The 26,468-nt window shown below is 40.6% G+C and overlaps 1 protein-coding gene and 1 long non-coding RNA gene across 2 annotated transcripts in view; one reads left to right on the top strand and one right to left on the bottom strand.

Moving 5' to 3' along the window:
* The window catches only part of LOC306911109, a 33,445-nt gene extending 31,710 nt beyond the window's left edge, over positions 1–1,735 (bottom strand). Inside the window, exon 1 of the long non-coding RNA XR_013788235.1 lies at positions 1,674–1,735. This is a non-coding gene — a long non-coding RNA (uncharacterized lncRNA). The remainder of the gene's footprint in view (positions 1–1,673) is intronic.
* A 19-nt stretch (positions 1,736–1,754) lies between these two features.
* The window catches only part of larp1 (La ribonucleoprotein 1, translational regulator), a 28,990-nt gene continuing 4,276 nt past the window's right edge, over positions 1,755–26,468 (top strand). The window contains exons 1-16 of the mRNA XM_079486180.1: positions 1,755–2,346; positions 7,734–7,795; positions 7,890–7,955; positions 9,946–10,093; positions 10,198–10,332; positions 13,931–14,083; positions 18,053–18,209; positions 20,664–20,808; positions 20,883–21,057; positions 21,137–21,294; positions 22,798–23,166; positions 24,131–24,254; positions 25,158–25,363; positions 25,713–25,819; positions 25,981–26,138; positions 26,247–26,391. Of these exons, the coding sequence (XP_079342306.1) occupies positions 2,040–2,346; positions 7,734–7,795; positions 7,890–7,955; positions 9,946–10,093; positions 10,198–10,332; positions 13,931–14,083; positions 18,053–18,209; positions 20,664–20,808; positions 20,883–21,057; positions 21,137–21,294; positions 22,798–23,166; positions 24,131–24,254; positions 25,158–25,363; positions 25,713–25,819; positions 25,981–26,138; positions 26,247–26,391 (2,615 nt within the window). The 5' untranslated portion in view covers positions 1,755–2,039. The remainder of the gene's footprint in view (positions 2,347–7,733; positions 7,796–7,889; positions 7,956–9,945; positions 10,094–10,197; positions 10,333–13,930; positions 14,084–18,052; positions 18,210–20,663; positions 20,809–20,882; positions 21,058–21,136; positions 21,295–22,797; positions 23,167–24,130; positions 24,255–25,157; positions 25,364–25,712; positions 25,820–25,980; positions 26,139–26,246; positions 26,392–26,468) is intronic.

Consider the following 26,468-nt stretch of genomic DNA (forward strand, 5'->3'; position numbering starts at 1 on the left):
CACTCGGCTGCAAACCGTCCCAGTGCATGCTGAAGGTCCTGGTTTGAAGTGGCCAACACAACAACATCATCCGCAAAGAGCAGAGACGATATTGTGTGGTCCCTAAACCTGACACCCTCCGGCCCCTGGCTGCGCCTAGAAATTCTGTCCAAAAAAATTACGAACAGAACCTGCGACAAAGGGCAGCCCTGCTGGAGTCCCACATGCACTGGGAACAAGTCTGACTTACTGCCGGCAAAGCGAACCAAGCTCCAGCTTCGGTCGTCCAGGGACCTGACAGCCCTTAGGAAAGAACCCCGGACCCCATACTACCGAAGCACCCTCCACAGGACGCCATGAGGGACACAGTCGAATGCCTTCTCCAAATCCACAAAACACATGTGGATTGGTTGGGCAAACTCCAATGAACCCTCCAGCACCCTGTAGAGGGTGTAGAGCTGGTCCGCCTTCCCGTGGGCTCACCACTCACAGGAGGGACCATAAGGGGTCGGTGCATAGAGAATCGGGCGGCAGTCGAAGGCGACTAGAGATAGGCGGGATCACCTCTACTCACAGCTTGGGCTCTGGAACCACGCTCCTTGAGAGAGGATGGACTCTTCACCACTCTGGAGTTGCCCATGGTGAGAGGAGGCGAGCTGGTGTGGGTTTGCTTATAGCCCCCCAGCTCTGCCCCCATGTGTTGGAGTTTACCTCGGTGAACGAGAGGGTCGTTTCCCTGCACCTACGGGTTGGGGAAAGGTCTCTCACTGTTGTTTGTGCCTATCGGCCGAACGGCAGTGTAGAGTCCCCGACCTTCTTGGAGTCTCTGGGAGGGGTGCTCATTCAAATGGGGGACTTCAACGACCATGTGGGCAACGACAGTGACACCTGGAGGGGCGTGATTGGGACGAACGGCCCCCCTGATCTGAACCTGAGCGGTGTTCAGTTATTTGACTTCTGTGCTAGTCACAGTTTGTCCGTAACGAACACCATGTTCAAGCATAAGGGTGTCCATCAGTGCAAACAGGGATTCTTTTTTATTATTGTAAGGTTATGTTTAGGGTTGGGGTAGGCGTTAGCTAATGTTATTAATTGTAATTATATGGCGAGATTTTGCACCACTTCCGGCCGTAGCTGTATCCCTTAGCAACAACCGTCGTCTAGACAACAACGGCCACTTCCATTTTGCGTTAGTGTGTCCCAGTGTGTGCATACTCTCTTGCTATGCACTAATATGAATATACTTTTCCATAACAAACACAGTACTTTTAGTGCATAGTATAAGTAGGACACAGCATGGTTTACATGGTAGAGAGAGATACATAATTTTTGTGACAGGACGTGCCATCAGGACGTTTGGCTGAAGCTGTAGAATATGGCTCAAAATTGTATAAATGACATTCAGTTTATTCCAAATAACGATTGATTCGCTTCACAAGATGTCAAATATGCATCAGGAGCTATAAAACGTCCATATATAGTCCATATATGTGTAACGTCCACATATAACGTCCATTATATGAAGCACAGAAGGCTGTGGATTTACCTAAAAAACGTTTTTATTGTTTTATTGTTTAACTCTACAATTCAGCTGTTCACAGTCTTTGTGACGTGTTAGCAATAACTTCTTTGTAAAAACAATACATTTCTAACATTTATAATGTATTTATAAACTATTCTTGAAAATGCCTTACCAGGACTTTAATAAGAAACTTCCCACTGCTGTGACGTTTCGTGTACTCTCCTCCTTAGACGTACACACGCTATATATGGACGGTTTATAGTCACGTGATGTCGCCACGCCCCGTTACGTGTACGTGCGCGCTCACGTCCAACGCGTGGTTCTCTCACACTGCTGCAAGTAGTGAAGACAAGTCTGTAATTTTTTAAAAGGCCATCGGCCTTCTTTTACATGTTTTAATTGAAATTAACCACTCTGCGTCTTAGACTGAAGCCGTTTTGGTCTAGGGGTGGAGTGGAGACGGTAAATAGGCTCGTCGTTGGAAGAGAACAAACATTTTTGCCAGCACATTGCGGTAAAATTGAGGTGTGTTAGAGAAATGGCCACTGAGGTGGAGACTCTCCTGCCAAACAATCCTCTGCTCAAACAGGGGGATCAGGAGCATGAGGAGACATGCCAGGGCGATATAGAGGGAGCTTCTGAACCTGTCGTGAAGGAGCAAAGCGTAAAATTATCAAAAGAGGAGAACGACAGTCAAGCGAAGGTTAACTTAAACCAAGAAGAGCACCCTGCTGACAGTGCAGATCAGGATAAAGAGGAGTTTACAGCAGCACCGCCGCCTAAGGTGAACCCATGGACCAAGAAAATGAACCCCGTGAGCAGCGTCAACGGCCAGACACAGCATGGTCTGTATAAATCGCTTTATGTCATGAATATGGATTTCGGCATGTAACAAGTACACGTATACCGTTTAACGGCGTTTATAAAGTCCATAGTCGTATTTTGAAGGCTCTGGTTCATTCATGCATGTCAGCGGTGCTTCAGATATGTCTTCGCAGCTGTATTTATTTTAATTACATTAATATGTTGACGCTAAGCACTCGTATATGACAATAATCTAAAGCTCGCGATGCACCGTCCGACTGCGGCCTTGTGTCTCGTGCAGCGCAGCGGGTCTTTGACCTCGACTGTTCAACATTCAGTGCATGCTTATTGAAAGAAGAACGTTATACATATTGAACTTAAATGTAGAAAATAGGCACAACCCCGTTGTTCTTCAGCTTCGCTGCCTTTGTGTACAAATGGCTATCGGGTTAGCTTTGTTAGCATTAGCGGCCCATCGTGTGGGTTCACCAGACGGGCCTGAAGTGCAATTGTATTGTTTTTTAAGGGCTGCATAGAGTTTACTTGATTTTTTCGGTGCTGCAACTCATTTAGGCACGATTACATTATTAACGTTGTCACAATGATTGTTGACTGCCTAAATGTTGCGGTTGTTATGGAACATCACGTGTGAGATCCACGTGTTTGTCATAAACTCACTCGAGTGGAAATAAAACCGTTTTTATCGAATATGTGCCTTAAATACACGTTCATAAACTCTGCCCATTACAGTTTATGTTTTGTAATGTTTAATGCACATCGACAGCATGCCCCGATGCTAGGTGCTTAGCAATTAGCCACCGATCTTTCCTTAAACTAAACACCTACGATTGAATATTCTAAGTTTTTAATGATTACAGATACGGTTTACATTTAGGTTCGCACGTAATGTTTGATGGTCGTTGGTCAATCGATTAAGAGCTATCCCAGAATTCCGCCGTATTACGACAACGTGGTTTGTGCCATGTGATCCTGCACCCTGTTCACAGCTGCTGAAATGTCCAGAGAGCACTGTTTGTGTCTGCACTGCATCTTTTTGGTTAAGACTTGACTGTTTGTTATATATTGTAGGGCAGAGTTTGTTAAGAGAAGAAAACGAGCCATTCAATGTCTTCATTACTCTGTTAATGCCAGTACAGCAAAAAATAACTTGTCTTACTACCACTCAATCCACAGAACAACATGAAGTGTATCAGACATTACATAATACAGGGCTCTAGACTTGGACCAAATGTCGATGCGACTATTTTAACTGCCATTAAGAAAAACTGGTCGCATTGGCTGTTAAAATAAATAGCAAAATGTGACTACCAAAGTGATCAATATATAATCTTTGTATTATAAATGCAATGCAGAGAAATGTTATATTGTGTAACCGGTGCATTCAGTCACTCATTTTAGTCTCCCCTCCTTCAACCATTCACTTATCTATCGGTGCCCCTGCCACATATATGTAATCGCGGGTATAACAGGCACATTTAATGCTATGATGAAGCAGAAGGACAGACAGAGCAAATGAGTTAAGTGCTCAACCTTTCAACTCAAATGTGTTTACAAGAATTTCCCTGGCTAAGGTACAAAACAGCAAAGATAATGAAATGTGTTCAGTGTATTGTATGCATGTGAAGCTAATGCAGAAAACATGTGTTTAAACCAGGGATGTTAATGATTAATCGATGGTCGATTAATTGTCGATAAGTTTGCTCGAAATAACTTGAGTATAATAGAGTTCAAGGTCATGCATGTGTGTGAAGCTTATGCACAAAACACCCACAGCAGAATCATGGAAAACCACAATAGCTATCCACTTATTACATTACTTGGCTACCAACACACCTCAGCTTTTAAATTTTTATAGAAATAAATGTTAATTTGAACAAGGGACGCAAGCGTGAGCTGCATCCGTCAGGCGCGATTATTGACAGGTCAAGGTGGAGGAGAGAATTTGTTAATAAATTAATTTCTTCGTTTAATACAAGTAGTGTTGTCCATAACTTGTTTGGAGTGGTCGTAGTGCTGGGCGGAATACCGGTTTGTATTTTGTTGTATGAATTTTGAATATACCGTATTCCCGGTGTATGTAGCTTAAACAATGTGCGGAACGCGGCGCACAGAGTTAATGTTTCAGCAGGGTCCCTTTTTTTAATTGAATTGAATTCAAACAGAACTTGTCTTTCTATGTCGCAGCACTACTGTATCCTAATTTTTCTATATAATCATGCGCTAAACAGACTCGTTTGGATGTCTGCGTGCATGATCAAAAAACGGTAAAGTTTCATATTCCGTCACAATGGGCGTGCGCACCCCACGGCTGAAGAGCAGATGACTAACACATGTGTAGCAATTGTTAATTTGCATTACGTTATATTTGAGGAAATCGTTAAGCCATTGTGACTATGTAAACACAGCAGACATGTTTTAACGGTAAAATTTTTACTATTTTGTATTAAACTATTCAGACAGATGGTATACATTTTTGGGGTGGGTGCACATTCTGTTGAAGTTGGGAGCACCAGTGCTACCCATAAATATGTCGCTACCAAGGAAAAAATCAATTTCAAGCTTGTTTCTCTATTTATTTGCTTAAATAATATGTATGCAAGTTACTTCTGCATGCTATTCAATTATTAAAGCAGTCTAAACTCTCTCAATCCGTATAAAATATGGTGAAAATATATAATATAGGGCTGAATGATTAATCGAATCGCAATCGGCCTATGTAAACTACGCACTATTTTAATAGTTCACGAACACAATAGAAAACTTTTTGGATTTAGGGATTCTAATGGAGGTTTTATTTGTTTTAATGGAAACTATGATGGTATTTGGATTCTATTGGTGTGATGTAATCTGGTACAACAGTAATTCCCAATTGAATAATGCCAAAAACACACTTCAAACCATTTTGTAATGGTTCTAATGGAAACTTTTAGAATTTCAAAAATGTTTTTGGTTTTATTTCAACGGCGTTACTATACCCATACTGTATTTCACACTATTGACAATATAGAGCTGAAGGTTGACTAAGAAAAATCAAATCGCAATGTCTGTCAAAGAAATCTTGAGTACCTATACAGTAGAATTGCATGAGTCGTATCTTCGAAGAGTATTTAGTTTGATCAAATTTATAAGGTAAGGCAAGTTTATTTTTATAACACATTTCATACACACTTATGTAAAGCATTTTGAATTACAATTAATTAAAATAGTAATCTAAAAGAGAGATACAGCTGTAAGATTATTTCCAGAAAGAGACGAGCTGCTGGAGGCAGGCAGGAGGGACGGAACTACAGCACGAGCGCACAATATCATCGCAGTATCCCTTCGTGTTGTTTACATAATGCACTTACCTGCCGATTGCAAAAAACACATGTGACTTAGTTTGACTGACTTACGTGTGGTTCATGTCTGGCATGCTTTAGCAATCGGACTGCGCCATCTATTAGTTTCAAACGATCTCTAAATCCAACATTAAATCCACAGTTTATATAACATCCATCACTGAAATGCCATGAACAAACGAACGCACCTCAACTTCTCTCACTATTGTAAGAGTAACAAGCTGGAGCTGCAGGCCCACAGCGCAGCCAATCTTGACATAGCGCAGCCAATCTTGTTAAGCGGGACTTTCAGTCGGTTGTTGGAGGGCTATTTCTTTCGCCTTTCCATGGGCGTGCTTTTCCATGTTCATAAGTGTAAAGAAGTCAGAATGCATGACAGCATGTTATTCCACCTTAAATATATTTTTCTTTGTCATAGACCCTCATCAACTGTAGTTGTCTCATTTCGAAGTCTGTCTCCTTTGGATGTCACATGCAAAGTCTTATGCAGCTGACAAAAACGACACCCGGCGTACAAGGGTTGTGCAATTTAATGGTTTCCATTAAAACCATTACAAATTTCCCTTTAATGTGTGTTTTGGGCATTATTCAAACAGCAATTACTGTTGTTCTATTGGTTGCGAAGGTTACTGATTACATCACGCCAATAGAATCCAAAGACCAATGTACACTATTATAGTTTCCATACAATACAACTCCGATTATAACCCTTAAATCCATAATGTTTTCTATTTTGTTAGTGAATTATTAAAATAGTACATGAGCCAATTTAAGAATTTTGGATTTTAAAAAACAAGCCAAGTGTGAGTTACACAGGGTGCACACTTGTGTTAAGACTTTCGGTATGGAGCCGCCTTGAGTATAAACGAGCTTTCCGAAACAGGCTGTGTGCGCGCGACGCGTCAGCTCTAAAAGGCTTGTCCAGGACATTCGCCGCACAGGTCAGACACACGAGAGTATGACACAGGATGTGTGCCAGAGACCCCCGAGTGTAATACAGGCTTGTGTGTGCGGTCTGTGTGAGTGAAAGACTGAGACATTGTTTATTTACTTAAGAGCATTGCGTCTCACCAACGAGGTGACAACTTCCTGTTGAATCGCCATTCAACAGACTGGAGCCACCAGCACACTGCCATCTATTGGATTTTTCAATCAGTTACATCAATGACTGTACTCACAAGCTGATGTGACTGAAGTGATAAGCATAAGTGACAATGCGGTTTTACTTTTAAGGGACTGGGTTAATGCTATTTTGGTCTTATTGAAAGTGAAACTAATGGGGTCATTGTTTATGTAATTTACAGTTAGTGAAGTATTTCACAAAGCAACTTACCGTTAATACAACAGGTTTTGTTCGATCGGATCACAAGTGGACGAGTGAGAGTCTTACCCGTTTACACCTGGTGCTTTTATTCACTTTTGTCCTGACTAGTGTTTATGCAGAGATCAGCTGGTGTCACTGCAGTGACTTGGGCAAACATTGGAGCGTTTTCTTCTGGACAAACTAATTAACAAACTATAAAGTAATTACATCCTTTTTTTGATTGAGTAATATAAGTTACACCCCTCAGATGTGAGTACTGTTTGGGTTCCTTTATATTTTAATGATAATGAAGTGCAGTGCAAACTTATTATAGGTCAACCGCTACGATGCACATTCAGTATTTCTGCAACGTCATCACAGTGTTAAGCCAATAGAGGCTGTTAAAACAAACCTGTTTCTTAGCAATGGCTGTCTACAGCATCTTAGCTTATAGCGATTTCTTAATATTTAATTTTTTTGCACCCTCAGATTCCTGATTTTCAAATAGTTGTATCTTTGCCAAATATTGTCCAATGCTATCAAACCATACATAAATGGAGAGCGTATTCAGCTTTCAGATGATGCATAGATCTTCAAAAAATTGACCCTTATGAGGTCTATGTTCACAATTGTAGTGATGATTGTAATTGTAACATATTTGATAAATTGATGTTTCTTTTCGGACTACCAAAAATTGAAGTGATTGAAAAGGCAAGAAAAAAAGTGTTGCTCCTATTTTAATTGTCATCTTTTCATTTTTCCCTAGAGCATTCTGGACCCACCAAGGTTGTACGTGCAGGAAATACGAGAGCGAGGCGAGGAGCAAAGGTATGCTGTTCACTTGAGCTAACCTCTTTCTCCACTTATAGCATGTTAACAAAGCCTAATGTTTGGAGACTAAACTTTTAAAATCGTTTCCAAGGTTGGGGACTTTGGAGATACAAACAATTGGCCCACGCCTGGAGAGATTGCAACAAAGGAAGTACAGGTAATCTGAAACCTCTTTCTTTGAAAAGTTCCCTTCTGCCAATGATTCAGTTCAACCTAAAATGCATTTACTGATGCCCTTTGATCATTGGGTTGACCATTTGTGATCCGGTCAACACAATTTCATATTAAATCTTACTGACCGAAAAGCTTTTTGATTTTATAAATTGGAGGGATGGGGAGGGGAAACACAATGAAAAATCAATGATTTTAATTAGGGATGTTCATTTCGGATAATTTTCTTAACCGACAACCGACGCTCGTTAACCGAACATTAACTGTTAACTGAGATTTTTATATAAATCGGACGTTGAATAAAAATACAGTTGCCGATTGTCTGTGGGTTTTTACAAATTTTTATTGGTTTATTATGAAAGTGCAAACCGTAGCGTACGAAACAATCACAAGAAACGATCACAAGAAAACCTTGATAACAACGAACAAACAAAATATTTTTCACAATATAACTGAAGAATATCATTTCAAAATTTCGAAAATAAATAAACTCTAAATAAACCTAAACTGAAAAAATCACATAAATTAAATAGTTAACAAATTAAGATTTTAAAATATTTATAAAGTAGCATATCAACATGCTGCAGGGATAATCTGGACCGCAGCCTGTTAACTGTTATGCCCGCGCTTGCGCAGCCGCATCATCCGACACCGCTTGTTCATCTTCTGTAGTGGCCATTGCCAAAGATACACATATCTGTCGAAATGCTCTCACACATAACTTTATTCGCTCGTTTCATTTTGAATGAATCTATTATTTATTATCTGCATTGTCATACCAAAAAATATATATTTTTCTTTATTAAAATAAATTAAACCGTTTAACTGATAGTAGAAGTGGGCGGAATGGTCAAAATCTATTTCATGGAATGAGTAAATTTATTATACGGTAACGAAATATTCATGAAATCTCGCATTATAATGCTATATTTTACACCGAATTTTTCTTAGATTGATTTAACTAATTTATTTATTACAGTTTATTTAAATGCTCACAATAGTTAAAATGTAGGCAAGTTATGAAAATGTACTGAAGATATCAAATTAAGTTCTGACAATCAGATGTATTATTTATTCATATCTATATCATATGTATACGGTAGGAAAATAGACAGCATGTATAATAAAGTTTTAATATGAACAAAAAGTGAGAGTACAGTATTTGACTCGTGTTATAAACTGGTGTTCATGGGGTCTGTACTGTAGGTGTTTATTGTTTTAACTCTCTATTAGATTAACAATATTCGTGTGTTGCTCTCTGTCTTTAGGTTTGTTTGTTCTCTATGTTTACTCCTCACGCGTCTCCCAAAACTGGATGTTAGCACATTTCACGCGGCGAGCATCATCGCGCATTTCAATGCAAGTTTTACCTTAGCTTGCCTGAAGTTAAACTTTATTAAAGCTATTAACAGCTTTACAAAACAACCTGACTTCTGCAATACGTGTTGAGAATGAGCTTTTTTCTATGCTGGAGCAGATCCCTGCACGAGCACTGCGGGTGAGAGAAGAATTGCCGGACTGAAAGAAGGTCAGAAGAATGTTTGATAGGTTCATGGGTGGATTAATTAATTAGTTTTTTTTCAGAATAGCGCCCAATTTGCAGCGCGCCGAGTTAAACACGCCCACTTTTTTTCATTACGCGGAATACACGGAATAGAAAAATCTCGGAATGGAATATTCTGCCCAGCCCTAACTGAAAATATTAATCGGTCATAGGGTTTTACTATCGGTTAACGGTAAAACGATTAATATGAACATCCCTAATTTTAATGCATTTTCCTCTTGACTAAAGCATTTGGAGAAATATAATGCAAAATGAAGTTGCTTGGTGTATCCAAAATGCTACTACATAATTAACAGTTAACACTGATATTAGTGATATCTAGTGACTGTAACATTTCATAATGACTTTGCAACTGCTCATTGAAGTATTTGTCCCGCTTCAATTTGTGTATTTTATTGGAAACGTGTGTCAGGACGTCAAGAAGTCAGTGGTCAAAAGAGAATCCAAAGAAAAGAGGGAAAATGAAGAAAGTAAGGAAAACCTAAAAGCTAAATCGGACGACTCTGGAGAGGAGAAAAATGCTGATGAAGAGTCTCAGAAAAATGGACATAAAAAGAGAGGTGTGAAAAGTCGGCATTCAGTAGTTCATGCGTTTTTTCATTCAAATGAATAGAAATCATGCAATTTTCATTTCCCATCTAACTCTATAAGGTTATTGTTTTAGGAAATAAGCACAAGTGGGTGCCTCTCATGATTGAGGTAAAGTCTGAGGGTCCACGTGAGCGCTCTGCTTCCAGAAATAACACACGGCAAAATGATGGCCATAGAATTCCCCCCAACCACAGAAACGACTTAAGAGGTATTTCACCTTTAATTATTTTATTTATTTACTCATTTGTTTTTGTTTAATGTATCTTACTTCAATTTCCACATATGCATATTAGTCTGAATCAAGCAATGAAAATGCATTAATGGAAGATCGGTCTCAACAAACAGATTTGTCTTTTTTCTGTCTCTGTTGGAGCAATGGGATCAACACGAGCTGCGGTTGTAATAATGGATGTAATAATTTTACTGTACTAAATAGAAACACTTTAATATATTCGTAGATCATTTGGAAACATGTATGTTCGTTTGGAAGACAATGTTACAGCCAATTATTAAACTTTGAAATCTTTGCGTAACAGTACATATTATGTCCAAAGGCTGAAAGCTGTCTTTGTGGCTGTTTAAACAAATGCACGCCTAACAGGGCTGTACAGTGCGGTTTTTGCCAGTTTATCACGCATGCGATACAGTTTGGCAGGTGCATTAAACAGAGCCACTTGTTTCTGTGAAGTGCGCTCGTCTTTGTGCTTGTTTCTGTGTGACGTTATGGCCCACCGCTATTTTATTTAGACTTAATCTATTTTGCAAGTGAAGCTAGTTTTCTGGCTGCATTGAGTCCATATAACTAAATAATCCTATTATTTAAATATGCCATATGGCTGTTCTGCGTGTCTGAGTGAGTAAACTGCAGTTTAACATGCTACACGTGTGTTCTCATGGATTTGTCTGCATCTGCGCTGTATTAGGACATGGACTTTAATCTCCAGATTGAAGCTATCAAATGCACACTAAAAAATCTGTGTCTTCTGACAACCTGCCAAAATAAATCTGGTTACAGTAGTTTTATTCAGACAAATAAATTACTATTTAATAGTAAATTAGAAAAAAACGGAACTAAATGCATCATGCGTAAGATGTTAGCTGTTTACCTTTGAAATTATTCTTTCTATTTTTATTTGTCATTTTAAATGTAATCTAGCAATGGAATTTACTAAATTGTTTGTTTTCACAGATATTAATGTATGGAATTTTGGCAATAAATTTATTTTTCTTGGAAGGAAACAAATTAGTAGTTCGTTTTAGGAGACTTGTCTTATTTTTCTCTTGTTTATTTAGTTTTGCTCTTTAATAAAGAAAAGTATTTATTATCCGAATTCTCGATTAATCGACGGAAAATTTGTAGAATACTTGTTTACTAAAATAATCTATAGCTACAGCCCTATTCTTAACTCCCCCAAACTATGTATTAAAGGGATTGTTCACCCAAAAATTCTGACATCTACTCACCGTTATTTCATACCTGTAGAAATTACTTTGTTCCGATGAACACAAAGATATTTGGAATAATGTTACTAATTTTCAGTTCCAGGACATCATTGAATGTTTTTCCTGTTATGGTATTGGTTGATGTTCTAGCATTGAAGGTTGCTAACATTCTTCCAAATATATTCCTCAGTGTTCACTGGAACAAAGAAATTTATACAGGTTTGAAATAACCTGAGTGTGAGTAAATGACGACAGATTTTTCATTTTTGGATCAACTATCCCTTTAAAAGGGCGCTCCATAACTATAAAAAAATAGGTTTAAAATCGTTATTAATTTAGGAGAACAGAGGGGTTCATATAATAACTATCACAGTAAAGATACAGAGAACGATATGGTTGGGATCACTTTCAGAATATTGTTTCTAGCTGAACAGTCTCTGGTGGATCTTTGGGTATTGATGATCACAATGCAGGTGTTATGCCTGTCTGAGTAAGCTGGCAAAATATGTGCTTTCCATCATGGACATGAGCACACCTTCAGCCTTTAGAAAAAGCATCCAGCTTTTGCGTTCTTATTTTGGAGAAAAGATGTTCAGGAATGAAAACGAAAGCATTAGCAGCAGGGCATGTACAGTACATTCATTTTAGTAATTGGGAAGAATGCAATCCGCAAGCTTAATGCAACATTTTGTAGTTTTTCGACCTTAAAATAGTGTCTCCAAAATTATTTCAGTGGTAGAACAACGTCAAGCGCGAGTGATTTACATGTTAAGTCAATGTAAATACGCGATAGACCTACTTGCGGTGGGATTCACAAGTCGCGCTTGGTGTGAACACACAGTCATGCATACATTTTTCTTACTGTAATGTAATTTTGAGCTGTTATTAGTAGGGATGCACCGATACCAGTTTTTCTCTGCCGATCCGATTCCGATACTGAACTTTCAAATATCGGCCGATACCGATCCAAATCCGATATCAGTTATTGTTGACCTTTTAAGGTTTAGAATGTCTGTAGCTCACACAGTCATTAAATTTATCTGCTTAAAGTCAAGCTTTGCATATTCATGAAATACATCAAAACTTAGATAAATAATATACACAGTATGACGGACATCTTTATTAAGAACACTGTGCTAAACTTATAATTGAAATAAATTACATTTAATCAAGCTATGGAGTCATCCAAATGACAATCTGTATTTTCCAACCATCCAGCATTTCTTTGATTGAAGCTGAAATCACGCTGCTTCTGTGTGATCCTCGCAACTCTTTAGCATGTAGCACAGCACTCTGCAATGCGTAACCAGAATCCATCCCATGCGCGGTTAAACTCAAAAGGGAATGGGACACACGTCGGAGCTACAAATATTAGCAGTGAAGCTCAAAGATTTTACATCTTTTAACTAATCCGCAACATGCGACGACACTATAAAATAACTCGGGCAAAGCTGTTTCAGAAATGTATTTACGCGATGGTAAACTAACGCGGTTCAGGCGACGGAAGCCTACATTTTCCACAACAGAGAGAGGCTGATTATCTAGTACAATAAATTCCACAACTTTTCTGTGATTTTTACAGATTTTTTGTCGTCTTTGTGAAGTTTTTCTTGCCTTTGAAATAATTCCTGCAAGGTTTGGTGCTTTAATTCGTCCTTATTGCGTTTCGCTTGTACAAACTCTTCGTGATCTTTACCGTGATGCTTCTGAAGATGTTTGATTAAATGTGTCGTGTTGTAACGCGCAACAGTACTTACACACTGGCAGCTGTGCTGCTTTCTGTTTTTTCAAGCGTGAAATATTTCCACATCTGCGACATATTCAACGCGCTGAAATTTCCATATAGGCGTAAAGTTGGGTCCTGAAAGGTCTCCCCACTAAACTCGCCTGTCGGGCCATTACGCAAAATAAATTTCAAAGTATTTAATTATTATTTTTAAGTAAATGCATTTTTCTCAAAATAAACGAACGTTTTCTATTTACTTAAATACAGCTCCCCGTTCAACAATTGCTGGTAATTTGGTATCGGATTTGGATCGGTTGTGCTGCCTCGCGCATGATCGATACCCGATCCATTCAAAAAGGTATGGATCGGAGCCAAATCCGATCCAGAGTATCGGATCGGTACATCCCTAGTTATTAGGCCGTTTTCAGGTTGTTCATTGGTGCACAATTTGTAACCGTAAGGTAGCCGAGAGATAAGGTAATGTTGCTCCCTCATCATTTAATAAGCAGGAAGTCTTCGAATGTACATGGCATCATGTGCAGTCCAGTTCCTTATTGTAATTCTGTGATTCTGAACTGTATTTGTTCTGCGCCTTATCAGCTACATTTATTCAACATCTTTGTGCTTGTGTTTTCAGACTGGCACAGTGGAAAGTACGATCATGAGTTTAAGGATGACCATGATGAGGTGTCTAGTGTGAAGAGCGAGGGTGCACCCTACAGAACCCCTGTCAGAGGACGCGGGCGTGGCAGGGGGCGAGGAAGAGGAAGAGGCAGAGGTGCTAACAGAGGTAGAATACCAAATTAGCACATGACTTCATTTGCCATTGGAGTAATGCTAAGCTTACAACAAAATAATGACCATAATATGTCATGTACATTTATTTTGTTACTGATACTCCAGCATGCACAACATTATCGTCTGCTGATGTGTATGCAAATATAGTTAGTGAATGTTATAGTCATCATCATTGTGAATGCCCCTTTAGTCTTGAAGGCTGTTTTACAGAATATTCATGTTGTGTATATTCATGTTGTGTATATGTATAATAAAACCCCATAAGTATTAGACCAAGATGGCGGCGCGTGTACATCGCGAGGCTCAGCGTCTCTCCAGTTTTAGCATTTATATAGTGTATTTCTTGCTCATCTCGGGTCTGTTCGTCCAGAACAGTTGTGCATTTACATCGTACACCCGGCAGGAGCTTTTGGATATCAGTTTACGCATGAGATCGTCAGAACATCCGATGCTACGCACCCTACACGGCCGGGCGGAAGTGCTTGTCGGCGGCGTCGAGATCGTAAACAAAGGTGGGGGAAGCGCGGAGGGCTAAGAGCTAGGCTAAAGCTAACACCACACCGGCTCTCTTTACCCAGCATTTTCCTTGCTAATGTTCGATCATTAGTGAACAAAACGGACGAGATTAGACTCCGCATCACCAACTGCAAAAGACTTTCGAACTGCAATGTCATAATCTTCACGGAAACATGGCTACACAGCGGTATACCGGACAACGCTATTGAGTTAGCGGGCTACAACACACACCGGGCGGATAGAACGGCAGAGGAATCCGGCAAGACAAGAGGAGGTGGATTGTGCATTTACATCAACAAAGCTTGGTGCACGAACTCTGTTATTGTCGGGAGACACTGCTCGGCTAATCTTGAGTTTCTCATGGTTAATTGTAGACCGTTTTATCTGCCACGGGAATTCACTTCCACCATTATAACGGCAGCTTATATTCCACCGGATGCTGATGCCAAGCTTGCTATGAAAGAACTTCATGCAGCCATCAGTAAACAACAGACTGCTCACCCGGAGGCTGCATTTATTGTTGCGGGAGATTTTAATCACTCTAACTTAAAGACAGTGCTCCCTAAATTTCATCAGCATGTTTCCTGCCACACAAGAGGAAACAAAACTTTGGATCATGTCTACACAAACATGGCTGAAGCCTACCCCGCGACCCCCCTCCCCCACCTGGGTCAATCTGATCACCTTTCTTTGTTCCTCACCCCCAAGTACATTAATCTCATCAATCGTGTGAAGCCATCGGTGAAGACCATCAAGGTGTGGCCTGCGGGGGCAGACTTTACACTCCAGGAAAGGTTTCTACACACAGACTGGAGTCTGTTTGCTTCTCAGGCCACCAGTGACTCTCACACGGACATAGACAGTTACACCTCCTCTGTATTGGACTACATAAATTCCACCATTGATAGTGTCACAACCCAGAAGCAGATCACCACGTACCCTAATCAGAAGCCATGGATGAACAAGGAAGTGCGCCTCCTGTTGAAAGCACGTAACACTGCCTTCCGATCGGATGATGCACAGGCCTATAGTACTTCCAGGGCAAATCTGAAGAGGGGCATCAAAAAGGCCAAGCACTGCTACAAGCTGAAGCTAGAGGAGCATTTTTCTAATTCTGACCCTCGACGCATGTGGCAGGGAATCCAGGCCATCAGTGACTACAAACCAAAACACTCCACCCCCATAGCCACAGATGCCGTCTTCCTGAACGAGCTTAATGACTTTTATGCTCGCTTTGAGAGAGACAATAAGGAAACAGCTACCAAGCTCACACCCTCTGCTGACCACCCAATCATCACACTTAACTCCACTGATGTTCACACTGCACTAAGCCGGATCAACGCGCGCAAGGCTGCTGGCCAAGACGGCATCCCTGGTCGTGTACTCAAGGCATGTGCGGAGCAGCTCGCTGGGGTCTTCACGGACATCTTCAACCTGTCCCTCGCCCAAGCAGTGGTTCCACCATGTCTTAAATCTACCTCCATTGTGCCCATTCCAAAACATTCGAACCCGACATGCCTTGACGACTACCGCCCTGTAGCACTCACACCCATTGTTATGAAGTGCTTTGAGCGGCTGGTCCTGGCACACCTAAAGGTCTCCCTACCACCCACACTGGACCCATACCAATTTGCCTATCGCAACAATAGGAGCACGGATGATGCAGTGTCCATGGCGCTGCACTCTGTGCTCACACATCTGGACAATAAGGACACTTACGCACGCATGTTGTTTGTAGACTTCAGCTCTGCTTTCAACACGGTCATCCCTTCCAAACTAATCATCAAACTTGGAAACCTAGGCATCAACAACCCTACCTGCAACTGGATTATGGACTTCCTGACGAACAGACCTCAGCTTGTTAGGTTAGGCCACATCTGCTCCACCACCACCACCCTCAACACTGGTGTACCACAGGGCTGCGTACTGAGCCCCTTTCTCTACTCCCTTTTCACCCTCGACTGCAGGCCTTTGAACGGATCTAACTCCTTCATCAAGTTTGCAGACGATACAACAGTGATTGGTCTCATCAGCAACAACGATGAGACTGCATACAGGGATGAGGTCCGGCACCTGGCCACATGGTGCTCAGACAACAACCTGCTCCTTAACACCTCCAAGACAAAGGAGATCATCGTGGACTTCAGGAAGGCGACAGGAGGCACACACGACCCCTTCCACATTAATGGGATGGCTGTTGAACGTGTTTCCAGTTTTAAGTTCCTGGGGACTCACATTTCAGAGGACCTGTCCTGGACCACCAACACCTCATGCCTGGTCAAGGCTCACCAGCGTCTCTTCTTTCTGAGGACACTGAAGAAGAACCAACTGTCTTCAACTATCCTGGTGAACTTCTATCGCTGCACGATAGAGAGCATCCTGACCAACTGTGTCACAGTCTGGTACGTGATCTGTTCTGTTGCTGAGCGCAAGGCACTGCAGCGGGTGGTGAAAACAGCCCAGCGCATCACAGGGATTACACTTTCTGCCATTGAGGACATCCAGAAGAAACGCTGTCTGCGACGAGCTCGCAGCATTCTCAAGGACTCCTCTCACCCCGCTCATAGACTGTTTACTCTCCTGCCTTCCGGTAGGCGCTTCCGGTGCCTCCGGACAAGAACCAGCAGACTAAGAAACCGCTTTTTTCCCAGGGCTGTTTCATTATTGAACTCTGCCCCCCACTGATTCCACTACCTCAGTTACCTTTAACTCCAATGCTGCTATAACATTGTTTACATTGCACTACAGGGCTGCATGCATGACTGAACTGTACACACCAGAACTTCATGTATCTGCTCTACCGGACTGTTTACACACACACAGCATCATTTGCGCACTATACTGCTCACTTGCACACCAGGAATATTTAACTGAATGCTCATTTGCACTAATGGACCTCTTCCATAACTGCACTAACCTATCTACTGCACTGTAATTCTATTAACTGCATCCACTCATCTATTGCACTGTAACTTCAATAACTGCATTAACTCATCTTCTGGACTGCAACCTATTAACTGCATTAACTCGTATACTCCACCGTAACTTTAATAACTGCATTAACTCATCCACTGCACTGTTACTTCAACAACTGCATTAACTCACCTATTGCACTGCAACTTTAATAGCCAATGTCAATAATTTATGCATACCTAAGTCACTTGCACTATTTTAGTCTAAATTATTATCTGTTCATATCCACCTGTACATTAATGTTCATAGTATATACCTTCTGTCATTTTTTCATAGAACATTCCTACTGCAAAATATTTTTATAGTCCATGCCCACTGTATTTTACTCTATTATATTGTATTCTGTATTTATTCTAACTGTATATCCTGCACTTGCTAACTGCACTTCTGGTTAGACCTAAACTAAATTTCGTTACACTGTACTTGTATATGTGTAATGACAATAAAGTTTAATCTAATCTAATGTCATTAGGTTTTGACTACTACGGCTATAAAGGCTATGATGGCAAAGATGATGCCTATGGTCAGAAGTTCAACAGCACAGTTACCTACTATTACGACAACATGAGCAGCACTGACCTTTATACTGGGGACCAGGACCTGCTGAAGGACTACATCAAGAGACAGATGTAAGTAAAGCACCCTCAATAACACTTTGAATAAAGACATCGTTAAAAGGGTCCATCTGATCATAGAGGTTCAATTGAATTTGTGTGCAAAAAAAACCAAAATAACAACTTTTAACAACGTATTTTCCTCGTTACTCTGTCAAAAACGTGAGTTCATGAGAGCACCATGATGCTTGCGCATCTGGGTTGAGGACTGAACGCTGTATACATGCACCACGACGCAGCCGGGCTGCGTGCTCGAATGCTACATGGTGCATGCGTTGGGGCACAACCAGGTCATCATTGAGGATTACTTGGAAAAAAGCCTAATAGAATAGAAGCTTAATTTGCTCCGTTAGGTAAAGTTGATTTTAAAATGCCTTTTTTTTTATTTTTGTGAATCCAGCTTAAAATGGATGAGCTCACCTTTCCAAGCGTTACGTTGGCTGACATGGCTCCAAGACGTTACGCTTTTGCTTCTCCGAAGGAGAAATAATTTAGGGCCCTATGATTTCCGTGATGCAGAAAACAGAATTGCACGGAAAACAGAATTTGCTGTGTAACTGTGTGTTCACATAGAGCGCGAATGAGGCGTCAAAAACGCGCTATTCGCGAGTAGTTTGACGCTTGAACATTTTGTGTTTACTCGCTTCATTCGCGTTATTCGCGCGTGAAAAACGCGTCATTCGCGCTATTCGCGTCATTCGCGAGTGAAATTCGCTTCACGAAAATGTTTTTACAATTTACCGGATTCTCCGACCTCCTCACTCACTTTCTTCCAAGCAAGATCCTTTTTATTCCTATTTTTATAAACACGTATCATATAGCTCTGGGTGTCCACACACTGAGATGAGCTTGTCCTCCATTTTTTATTTCTGCCTCTGCTCGCTACGTCGTCTACGTCACTGCTCAAGCAGGCGCCTGATTGGTTAACGCGGCGCGAATTTTCGCCAAAGTTCAGATTTTTCAACTCGCGCTATTTGCGTCATTCGCGCCGCCTCATTCGCGCTATTCGCGCCGCAAGCGCGTCTATCACGTCTTTGCATTGACTTAACATGTAAATCACTCGCGCTTGACGCCTCATTCGCGCTCGGTGTGAACACACAGTAAAGGTGTTTGCACACACAGTCTGAATTTTTTTGTATACATTTCATCATTCAAAAAATTTGTCACACCCAGAAACCTCAATGTGTGGTAATTATTCTGTTTCAAAAAATTCGCAAAACTGTACAGCCTAATGCTGCTGTCCTTCTGTCTCTCGCCTTTTCTCTCCTTTAATCCATTGCTTCTCTCTATTGACTGTACCTTGCTAGGTATGCTGTCCTCACTTTTTCTGCCTGCATTTTCTTGCATACCTGTCAACACTCCCGTTTTTCACACCCATTGGCCGCCAATATCCATTTTGTAATATTTCCCGTGAATGTAATCACGAACAGACGAACGTTAGCCCTGGGAACCCAGTAACCCCACGTGTCTCCCAGATTTTGGTAATGTTACCCAAATGTTTTACATTATGGTCTTTTTGCATTTGGCACCGTGGCTAGGAAGTCAGTACATACTGTCCTGTTATCAAGCTATTCCGCAACACTGTCTTTGTGATCCGCACTTTGTGCTGCGAGACGAAATGGACTCGGGACGCCATCCCAGATTTTGCCGCTTGCTTGTACGCTGGCTCTGAATTGTCAAAACACCTCCCAAAATGCTTGCAACGGATGCGAAAAATGCAGAAAATCGAACCTGGTTTGATTATTTTTTTTTATTATGGACACAAATTTTCGAGGCAGTGTGTGATTAAATGTGATTGACATGCAAAAACTTTGGACGCGTATTTCAGACTCGTTGTGCAAATTCAGGTGCGGTTAAAATAATCTGCTTGTTTTGCATGTCTGTTTTAAGTGGTTAGTTTGCTTGCACTGCACGCATTCTTTCATTGAAGCCAGTGTCAAACAACCTTTGTAGCAACCCGTCAAAATAAGTCTGGTTAACTTGAATAAGTCACAACACTCAAATTTTACCACACTATCCCTGTGAGTTTTTTGTTTGTTTTGACCAGGAAGTATATTTACTTTCCGAAATGGATGTTAATGTGCTATTAAAATTATAAAAACAATGCTTTTATAAAAAATTAACGGGTTTCATAGGGCCTTACGTCAAAAGATCCTCAAAGTACACACTGGACCTTTAATGGAGGCTTTTCAAATGTATCCGTGGTTATCAGTATCGAATGATATGAAATATTATATCAATGATGGCTGTATCCCCCAGCACTATGTGGGACTTGATTTCATCCTTTGAGCCATTTAATGACCAGGTAGTTCCAAGTATTAAATCAGTTTTCAATGTAGTACAACCCCTGGGAGCGAGGCAGGTGTATGAGAGGGGTTAATGTTTTTGATTCAAGATCATTTATAGACATTTAACTTTCTTGTGTAATAAAAGCAGCTACAGTGCTAAACTAAATGTTTATTTCTTCAGTGAATACTACTTTAGCATTGACAACCTGGAGAGGGATTTTTTCCTGCGCAGGAAGATGGATGAGGAAGGCTTCCTTCCCATTGCTCTGATCGCAGGTTTCCACCGTGTCCAAGCTCTCACTACAGACGTCAACCTTATTCTTGAGGTCCGTTTCTCACCAGCTATGTTCTAAAAAATGTATTCTTGCATTACTTAACTTGATATTTTGCTTTCATTCAGGCCCTGAAGGGCAGTAAAGAAGTGGAGATTATAGATATGAAGATACGTAGAATTGAGGACCCTGCAAAATGGCCTTTACCTGGGTTCGGTTTACCAGATCATTCTGCGACAGATTTTACTCAGTTCATCAACTGCCCAGAGTTTGTTCCCAGGAATGTTGTGGACCACCAGACAGGTCTGATTTAACATGAAAGACAAATGTGTCCTTATTGTAACATTTGTCATGTATCTGATTTGATTCATGTACTGTCCAGGTTCTCCAAGAGCATCCACGGCTGTGCAGTACAAGTCAGTAGACGTCAGCAATCTGAAGACCATGCCAAAGGGTTTGTCTGCCAGTCTACCTGATCTAGACTCGGAGTCATGGATTGAAGTTAAAAAGAGGCCTCGACCTTCGCCTGCTAGACCCAAGGTAGAATTGGCTGGTTAGGGGGACAATTTGAAAACTTTTACAAATGTATATGGCAAGTTACAAAGCATCCAAGAAAATCTAAACGATATAGACTTATATCAACGGTCACATTAACCAAAGAAATCTTCAGTTTGACCGATTACAATGACCGCAACGTGTACATAAAAATATAAAAAATACAATAAACACTGCTTTATGAAATCTAAAACTGTCATTAGCTTGAACCAGCAGTAAAAGTTGCAACTTTACATAAAACTCTTTTTTATATATTTTAATGAGAGATCAACCACTGAACTACTTAAGCTCTCAATTGAATAAAATATTACTTGTATTTAGACTTATATAAAGTATTTTAGATGTTAAAACCGGGTAGATGAATCACTGATAAATGAGGCCCCTGGTGAGTCCCTTACAAATGTGTTTGTTCACGCAAAGTGAGGGATCTACCATCTTGTACTTACACGCAATTCTACGTATAAGTAAAAGCACACCTCTGAGCATGCGTACACAGAAAATGTAGTGCTAGAACATTGATACTACAAAAAGTACCACCGTGTGTTGTGTGTCCTTTATTTGCAAATTCTCAAATAGTAAATTCATAGCCGAGCTAGACATTTGTGTTATTGGTGTGAGAAACTACAAAAGAAAGATGGGAAATCATTTGATATGTAGTTGTAGTGTCATGGCTGATCTCACTTTGCTGGATGATTTTGCAAACCTTTTATTGAAAGCACAATGTAAAAGACACTTAACAGAACAACACATTAATAAAATTTATAAAAAAACGTATAATTATTTCAGCAATTTCGAGTATAATTTCCTCATTTGTTTATATTTAACATTTACTTTATGTAAATATTCAGTGACGGTATTTTTGAATGTTCTTATCCAATTGAGATTAGGAGATTTTAGAACTAGCTTGAAGTGCCGTAGAACTGTTCAATATACCATTGATGTGTTGTTTAGGGCTGGGTGATTTACAGTAAGGCTCATCCGGCACTTTTATAAAGCGCGAGCCGAGCAGTTATCAATTCAGGCGTATGTCATCTGTACATTGCGAGCTCCACAGTTATAAAGTGAAGTATTGTTATTCTGATGTCATATTCAATAAGAGTTCTAAAGTGAGGATAGTCTTCTTTATACAACGCTCGTCTTCAAGCGGGTCTAGTCTAACTTCTTGTTCTCTGTAACTGTGGAGCTTGCGCTGTATAAAAAGCCAACATAGTCTGATCTGTACAGTGCAAGGTTTTATGCCCCGCAGCACAGAGTTGCGAGAGCGTTGTGACGAAAGTTTGTTGGAATCACCATGCCGACTCAACATGGTCATGTCCATCAGCCATCGGCACTGGCATCGTCTATCGGCCCAACCCTAAAATTGGTTTGACAATACTTTACGATGACCATTAAGAGTAAGGCTGGTGAGGGCATTGATGCAATTATCAATCCAACAGTTGTACTTTGAGTAATGTGGCTGTGTTCTCATGAATTAACCGTTTGTTGCAGAAAGCAGAAGAGGTTCGTCCACCTGTACAGTCTGGCCCAGCAGCAGGTGAAGACCAAGATGAACCAGAGGAGCTGGACTTCATGTTTGATGAGGAAATGGAGCAGATGGACGGTCGTCGCAACACTTTTACTGACTGGTCAGATGAGGATTCGGACTGTGAAATCGATGATAGAGACGTCAACAAGATTCTAATTGTTACTCAAACGCCACCTTACCTACGCAAACATCCTGGAGGAGACCGCACAGGAAATCACACTTCGCGGTCAAAACTTACCAGCGAACTGGGCAAAATCATTAACGATGGCCTTTACTGCTATGAACAGGACCTGTGGGATGACACCTATGAACCAGAGTATGCCACCATCAAGGTGAGTAATGTTTTTATGATTTGGCTTTCCGGTGCAGTTTGTGGATTTCCTAAATGTATTGATGCAGTGCGGTTTTATTTAAGCACATTGGATGTGAAATCAGTTCGTTTTTGTACTACATCAGAGAGAAACCTGTTCCAAGTAAAGGAACAAAATTATTTTAGTGTCAGGCCTATGTTAACTAACAAAATATTAAAAGAGGAAAATCATGTGTTTTTCCAACTTAAAATTACATGAAACACTCATCTTGAAATATTGTGGCTTTAATATTTGTATCACTATATTTCGACACCAAAGAGGGAGACTAAATTCAGTTTACTAACAGGCATGACCTGTGTAGTGAAGTGGCATTTTACTGTTTGTGTGATGTATAGGCTACCTGCTTACTGTTATAATTCTTTGTCGAGTAAATTTTAAGTGAGCTATTCTGACAGCTTCTAGGTTCATGTCTATTCCTGTTGACGACTTGTTCCTCTCATAGCCAGCGAGTGTGTTCTTTAGCGCAGTGTTTCTGGATATGGCAGGACAGAATGGGAGCAGTGTTTGTTGTTGCTTTTGTATGGTCCTTTTTGTGCTGTTCACGCGTCACATCCAGCAAATCCAACAGTATTAGTGTCATGGCACTAAATAAACACTGACAATGTTCACTTCAGAGTGCTCCTGGTTGATAGACGCTTGGGCATTATGGCTCTTTTTGGCACAGGGGTACAGTCTCAACATGATTTTTACGTTTTCTGCGTGTCGTTTCATTTCTGCAGGGGTTGTTGCCTGGCTTGTTGTAACTAGCTGTAAATGGATGGCGGTCGAAAATGATTGGTTTATTGTTGTCTCTTACACCTTTTTGTCCCTCATACCTTGCTACGATATGGTGCTAAACATTGACTTGTACTGGTGACAGGATCATGAAAGCATATGTCAATAAGATCTGCAAGTCGTTTAGTTAAACTTCTTGTTGTCCCTACAGCAAGAAGTTGAAAACTTCAAGAAGGTGCATTTGATCAGCAGAGAGCAGTTTGACTGCTTAACCCCGGAACCGCCTGTTGACCCCAACCAGGAGGTTCCTCCGGGACCACCACAACCCCAGCAGAGTAAGTAGTATCTTTTTCTTGTTGTTTTTGCGTTGTAACAGTTGGTAATAACACTTGTTCGGGTACTTCAAATGCTTCATTCTATGTATGCACAATATACTCTGAACTTAAATATACAATTTGTTTAGATATTGGGGTCAGAAATTGTAAATACATTTTATTATACAGTTTTATTTTAGAATATAATTTTCTCAATTCCCATTCTTCCTATTGATTCCATTCTTATTCATTCCCAGTTTCAAGTGGGAAAAGTGAAATAAAATGTTAAGGTTCCAACCTGTGTGGTCATTTTGCCTACTTATTGTAAATGATATGTATTTATGAGCAGTGTTATGACAGTAAAAAATGTTAAGGAAACTAATCAGTAAGTAATTTTAATATTTATAGTTAATGTCTTTGTACATACAGTTAGAAATGTTCGTATTTGGTGGTCGTTTGTATGGTCTCTCTGAATTGTCAAAATGCCTCTCAAAATGCTTGCTACAGATGCAAAAAACGCAGAACATCAAACTTCATCTTTGACAGACGAAAATATGGAAAGTGTGTGTTACTGTGATTGACTCGTGACGCCGTGTTTATTTTTTAACTTGTGGAGATTTCAGACTCAATGTGCAATGCCCTTAAGTGTGGCAACCATGTTTTTCCATGTCAGATTCATTACCATCTGTTACCATAGTTTAACTATCTTGGTTCAACTGTAGACTAGAGGCCGGTGATCATTTTAGGGGGATGGCACTGGTGCCACCAAGGTATACAGTTTGTGTCATCGGCCCTTAATTTGCTGGCATCAGACAATTGGTTTTCTTCTGATTTCAGATATAACCGCCCTAGAAATTTCAATTCCATACTACAAACCTGACTTTTTCTAAACTTGGGAAACGTATCTACCTTTTTGTCTTCTAGTCCCCACAGAAGTCCTGGCCAACAAACTGTTTGGTGCTCCAGAACCGTCTGCTATTGCACGCTCTCTTCCAACTACAGTGCCTGACTCGCCTAACTACCGCAGTGCGCGCACACCACGAACACCTCGTACCCCGCGGCTAAAGGACCCCACCCAGACACCCCGTTTCTACCCTGTGGTAAAAGAAGGGCGACCGCTAGATGCCAAAGTATGTATAAATTTATGTATAGCACTGTAAGTTTATGTACTCGTTTCCTACTTATCTACTGCATTGTTATTTTCAAATTTGTCAGGCCACGCAAAATCTTAAAGATCGTGATTACTACGGAATCGTGCAAAATTAATTATTTTATCGCTACGATTATGTTTCATGCATGGTCTGCCCTTGAAGCACAGCTCTGTGAGGAAACTTATAGAACAGCGATAGAAAGATGCCCATAGGCATTTCTTGAAACTACTTCTGCGGGGCATATTTGGAGTTTCTGCATGAAAACCATCTGGCTTTGTTTTTATCGTGCATCCCTGTTGGCAAGTTTTAATTGAGCCTTATCCCTCAGACCCCCCGCAAAAGAAAGACACGACACAGCTCCAATCCACCTATGGAGTGCCATGTTGGTTGGGTAATGGACTCGAGAGAGCATCGCTCACGAACGGCCTCCGTCAGGTGAGAAATGTGCACGGTTACATCCACTGAATTGAACATCTTTTTCATAGGCTTGCATATATTCAAGTGTCTTGCAATATCGGTAATATATTCTAAAATCGTCTAGATACAATATTTGTCCATTCTTATGATTACTGATGTTTGCTTTTCTCTGGCTGTAGTTCAAATGCGAGTCCATCAGAAAGCACCACAGCAGTGGGGAATTATGGCTGCACACCACAGTCTCTGCCCAAATTCCAGCACCCCTCTCATGAGTTGCTCAAGGAGAACGGATTCACGCAACACGTTTACCATAAGTACCGAAGGCGTTCTCTCAATGGTACGTTCCAGAATAACTATAATCTGCTGTTGCAATAAGAAGTCAGACACTTACGGTTTATTGTCTGTTACTGTCAAATCTTAACTTCTCGTGGCTCATTTACTGCAGAGCGAAAGCGGCTGGGGATTGGCCAGTCTCAGGAAATGAACACATTGTTTCGCTTTTGGTCATTCTTCTTAAGAGATCACTTCAACAGAAAGATGTACGAGGAATTCAGACAGCTGGTGGTGGAGGATGGAAAAGAAGGATACAGGTATATAAACCCCATATATTTTCCACTGTAAATGTTATTGTTGTTTTCTGATTTAGTTGTGTGTTTGGCACATGCAT

Source organism: Barbatula barbatula (assembly GCF_947034865.1).
Source record: "Barbatula barbatula genome assembly, chromosome: 22".
Lineage (NCBI taxonomy): Eukaryota > Metazoa > Chordata > Actinopteri > Cypriniformes > Nemacheilidae > Barbatula > Barbatula barbatula.